Here is a 5,335-nt window from a genome sequence, read left to right on the forward strand (position 1 = left end):
CAGTGATTTGAGTTGTGTTGCTTTACTCAAGATTTACAAACCAACTCAGGGCCATGCAAGGTGGCTGTGCGTTGCTTCATAAATCTCGTTTTTGAGTTGTGTTGCTTTTCACCACATTGTGTGGTGCAAGAACAATGTGACAGGGCTCACAAATATGTCCCATAGTCGGTGATTGGTGCGGAAAACACAATTCCCCCATGTTATTCTCCAAAAAAGTTGCAATTTTGTAATGAGGAGTGAGGAACATTCCCACCTACTCTGAGTTAGCAGTGCCTGCCATTAAGGTAACTTCAAAAGGGGGATCGGAGAAATATCTTTTTTTTTCTGGAGACCTCCTAAACCTTTGGTCTGAAATCTCTACTTCCTTGATTAAATGTCCACAATTTCCCCGAAGTGCATTGAAAGAAATGCCCAACCTAACAAAAGATTGTACACATTTTGATATTTTTTACAATAAAACCTTACGAAAGATACATCTACTGAAAAATAAACTTTCTATCATTTATAACATCTTTGTCTTCAACCTTCTACTATAGACTAAACTAAATTATGTCTTTAAATTCTGTTAATTGTGTAAATTTTTCCCCCACAGAAGATGGACTGGCGAAGCATGGAAGTGAGAAATCTATCAAACACACAGGAATATATGTTGCTTGGATTGACCAATGAGCGGGTCATAGAAATTATCCTCTTTCTTTTATTTTCCGTGGTCTATTTAATCACAATGCTCGGGAATGTTGGCTTAATTGTGCTAACAGTGATTGACTCACGTCTCCATACCCCTATGTACTTTTTCCTGTGCAACCTCTCTTTTGTTGACGCCTGCTATGCCTCGGTGGTGGCTCCGAAGATGTTAGCCCAGCTCTTAACAGGCAATAAGATCATCACATATGTTGGATGTGTCATTCAGTTTTACTTTTTCCTGGTCTTTGTGATTACGGAGCAGTACATTCTTATGGTTATGGCGTATGATCGCTATGTTGCCATTTGCTATCCCTTGACATACACAACAAGGATGTCTTGGAGGATCTGTATTTTATTGGTCGCTGGCCCATATATATATGGTGTTTCTGATGCAGGCGTTCAGACCTTTTTTACCTGGACTTTATCCTACTGTAGGTCTCATGCCATTGACCACTTTTTCTGTTCTGATCCCCCCTTAATAAAACTATCTTGTACTAAAACAAGCAAAAAAGAATTCGCTGTATTTTGGTCATCAGGCTTCAACCTAATTACCACTGGTTTTCTCATTACTATATCGTACTCATGCATTATTAGAGCTATATTTGAAATTCGTTCTGCTGAGGCGAGGAAGAAAACTTTCTCCACTTGCGTGTCCCACTTCACCACCGTCTCAATATTCTACGGGACGCTCTTCATTTATTACCTACAACCTGTTTCGACCCACACCATCGTGCAAGATAAGGTGCTATCCGTATTCTATGCAATCTTTGTCCCAATGTTAAATCCTCTGATTTACAGTTTGAGAAACAAGAAAGTGAAAGATGCCCTAAAGAAGATCATTTTGAGAACATGTAGTTTGCATTAATGTTTTCCATGTCAATAACACACACCAAAGATAAAGACAGTCCACTTCTGGAGCGTCCACAGTACAGTGCATATGTATCTTGTAACGTAAAAACAAAAAACAAAAAAACACAAACAAGAACATAGCCTATGTAGCTAGGAGATTATAGATAAATTCCTCAGCAAGTCAAGTCAACTGTTCCTTCATTACAGCTAACAGCCATGGAGAAGTAACTTCAAGAAGTACATGAGCCTTCAAAGCATTCAGAAATTGATAAGTAAGAAGCCATAGGAAGGACAAAATGCCCGAATACAACTGAGTTTTAGAGTTTTTTAATTAAGTCTAATATAAGTGATATAACAGTATTTGAGAGATAAAAACACAAATGGTAAATCGAAGCGAGAAACTTAGTTTTTTACTTAATATGCCTAATTTAATGTATTTAATATTTCTTCCAACCCGTTTTGACATGCTGGTGAATTTTTTGTTTTGTTGATGTCCCTCTGTTGGGTCTTACCTACATATTACTAATAAAGTCACTTTTCTTGCCTGCCCTCTTGGATGCCTGTAAAAATCGTTTAGCATCCTCATTTATTTAGGTACAAATTCAGGTAGTGGAAACTCATCTATGATCACATAGTCCATTGAGCTCTCCAGACAAGATAGAAAAAAATGTGCATTGTTATTCTCTGTCTAAAGGGACTGTGTGAATTTATATTAGCTCTCAGATATATTAAATATTTTGTACTGCAAGAGTATATTTTGAGACATTTGTTGCTAGTAAGAACTGAATCTAAGATTAGTGTCAGTGGACTCACTTGTAATCTATCCATTTGATCTAATAATTCATATTTAGTTTTATTATATACGATTATGGATCTTTAATTAGAAAGACTATATTTGTATTCTTGTCTTTTAAAGTCGGTGGGTAATTGATGTGCACCAGGACATTGTTAGAGAAATTGTAGCCTTATGTGAAGTATAGCATTTCTCTTTTGTTGTGGTTCTGCATTTTGCAGTAGTAGATCTAAGGGGCATATTTACAAACAAGCAGGAAAGCGTGTCTTTAAGCCAGGAAAGTTAACAACACGCTTTGTCACTTTAGAAACGCAGGGCTTCACCATATTTACTAGAATATGGTGCAGCCCTGGCTGGCATTAACTATAGCTGCCTAGCGCCAACGCAGGCACACTTGCACCATAGTGCAAGGGTGCCTGTGTTGAGGGGAAGATTGTTTATGTGCAGGAAGGTCCCCCTTCACGCAAATAAACATTCTTTAAATGCCGTTTTGTACATTCTATGTGTGCTGCTTAATGCAGCACACATAGAAGTTGCAAAACAGCATTTTTTTTTAAATTATGGTTTATGTGCAGGAAGGAGGACCTTCCTGAACATTAACAATCATAGGCAATTTTCTGTTCCTAAGTGTGCTGCACAAGGCAGCACACATGGAAACAGTAAAAATAGAAGAAATAAAGCATTCCTCCTTGTTTTGCCTGTTTAAGGGTGGCAGCTTCAAAAATCAATGGGTGTTGTGCTGGAACGCCTACTGCAACACCCGTTACCCTTCCCTTTCATGCTAAATACAGCGTGAAAGGGTGCCTTATTTACAAGGCAAGAAAACCAAACAACCATGCCAATACTGACAAATACTTCAGAACTTACTTATCAGGTCATAGCTCAAAATTCTGTGACACCTGACACTCTGAATTGTCAATTCTCAATTTTATTTTGAACAACTTTTTTCTTTTTCCTTTCAATAAGTGAAAACACTTTGTTTTTTTTCAATTCAACAATGATATACAAAACAGAGTCCTCAAAACTCACTCAACAAGACACCATACTCACAATTCAATTGTTATTCTCACCACATCCATTCCATTCAAACTCATTTATATACCATACTACAAACAACCACATCAGGCCCCAACTGATTATACCATCGTGCTTGGCTCTCTAAGGCAAACCAGACTGGGTGCCCCAGCACCAAACAACAACAATAATTTAGCCACAGTCTTTTTAGTACACAATAAGATAGTCAAAATCAAGAAACACAGTGAAAGATAATATTTACAGTGTACAAAAAGCCAAAATTAATATAAAAACATTTTTGGGCATTAACAACGCTAGGTCGACGCGTTTCGAACCCAATTGATATAAGGGTTCTCTTCAGGACCATAATATCTGAAAAAAACGAGAAACAATTCTCTTACTATACAGACCACCATACTAGAACCAATAGAATCACAAAACCCGGCGTTCTCTCAGCTTACCTTAATCTATCAAAACCAAATTCGAAATCACTGAGCGTTTGTAAAAAATCTCTGAAATAGAAAAAAAAAAAATTACAAAAAAGTCCCAAATTAAAAGAAATAAGGTTGCCGACAGTCATAGTCTCTATGAACTTACAGGGGAGTATGATGGCTGAAGTAGATTGTTGTAAAGTCAGTTAGATGTAAATCAGACGGCGCGGAGGTCAATGGAAATCTGTGGGATTCTCACTAAGTATGAATTCTATTAGAAACCAAAGCGTGCAATTAGAAATATGCCAGCTTACTCTAGAAATGGCGAAAATCATTATGTGAAAGTACGACATACCTTAAGAAACAGAAATAAATCAGTGAATCGCAGATAAGGAGAGATCGTCCTTCATCTAGTAGAAAGCGGCAATTCATTCACGGCGTCTCTGAAAAAGCCCGAATGAGCCAGTTTTATTACAGAGAATATTCAGGATATCTGACAGTCAGTCAGCAGCCAGAACAGCAGAACCGAGCATCACGTGCGCGTATCGTTAATGGATTTAGGTATCGCATACCTTGGCAGATCGCATCTTAATGCCGCAGCAATTTTCTTCCTCCACAATCTGTAACTATTGACAGAGCGTATGAGCCACGCCAAATCTCAACTGCTTAAACTTCCTTTTCCTTCCCAGAGCATTGTGGGAGCAAGTGATCATGGGATATGTAGTCCAAAGTGAGATGAGAGAATACATCAGAAAAATGATACCGCTCCACAGAATCGAGACAGTTTAACAAGGGATTACAAACCAATGCATAAGTGAAAAAGTTCAATGTATCAGAAAGATAATTAAAGTCTATACAGTTCAGACAATTCGTTCAGACTTTTTACCGCAGTATTGAACTTTACAATAAGCATGGCTTCACGTTGAGTTAATATCAGCTCAAGGTTGCCACCTCTTGGGTCTACTTCAATTTTTGAAATCACTGTCCATTTCAGATCTCTTTCGCTATGACCTTTAGATTTCCAATGGTTGACCAGCGGGGCAGTTTCAACATTTTTCTTAATCCTTGATTTATGTTGGATGATTCTCTGGCGAATTTCCTGACTGGTTTTGCCCACATAGAGCTTAGGGCATGGGCATATAATTCCATAGACTACACCCTTCGACTTACAATTAGTAAAAGTGTTGTGTTTCCAATATGTGCCTTCATGTGAAAAAAGTGATCCTTCAATTGTCTGGTCACAACAGGAACACAATCCACATTTATGATGACCTCTTACAGGTGCAAACCCAACAAAATCCCTCACTGTTGGTTTAGGAGATTTAGGTAACTCTGCGCGTACAACATGATTTGTAATACTTTTATCCTTTTTAAATGCAAAAAGGGGAGCATGCATCAATGTTGGATCTAGATTTTTTACCAAATGCCAATTTTGATGAATGATTTTCTTTAATTGGTTAGAATTTGGGCAAAATGTAGAAACACAGACAAGTCTGTCCGTCTGTGGTTTTTCTTTTTTCTGCAAGAGTGAGTCACGTGGTGTCCACCATGCTCTCTTCTTGGC

At 37.9% G+C, this 5,335-nt stretch overlaps 1 protein-coding gene across 1 annotated transcript; it reads left to right on the forward strand.

Moving 5' to 3' along the window:
* Positions 1-610: 610 nt before the first annotated feature.
* On the forward strand, positions 611-1,549 carry LOC146871498 (olfactory receptor 5M5-like). Its single transcript, XM_085647096.1, has one exon. It carries the CDS (start codon positions 611-613, stop codon positions 1,547-1,549), a length of 939 nt encoding a protein of 312 aa, XP_085503222.1.
* Positions 1,550-5,335: the final 3,786 nt, after the last annotated feature.

The sequence above is a fragment of the Triturus cristatus genome, chromosome 1_1 (genome assembly GCF_964204655.1).
Source record: "Triturus cristatus chromosome 1_1, aTriCri1.1, whole genome shotgun sequence".
NCBI classification, from domain to species: Eukaryota; Metazoa; Chordata; class Amphibia; order Caudata; family Salamandridae; genus Triturus; species Triturus cristatus.

What these genes read in the sequence shown, in the direction of transcription:
- LOC146871498 (XM_085647096.1), top strand. Translation starts at nt 611, where the DNA reads ATGGAAGTGAGAAATCTATCAAACACACAGGAATATATGTTGCTTGGA.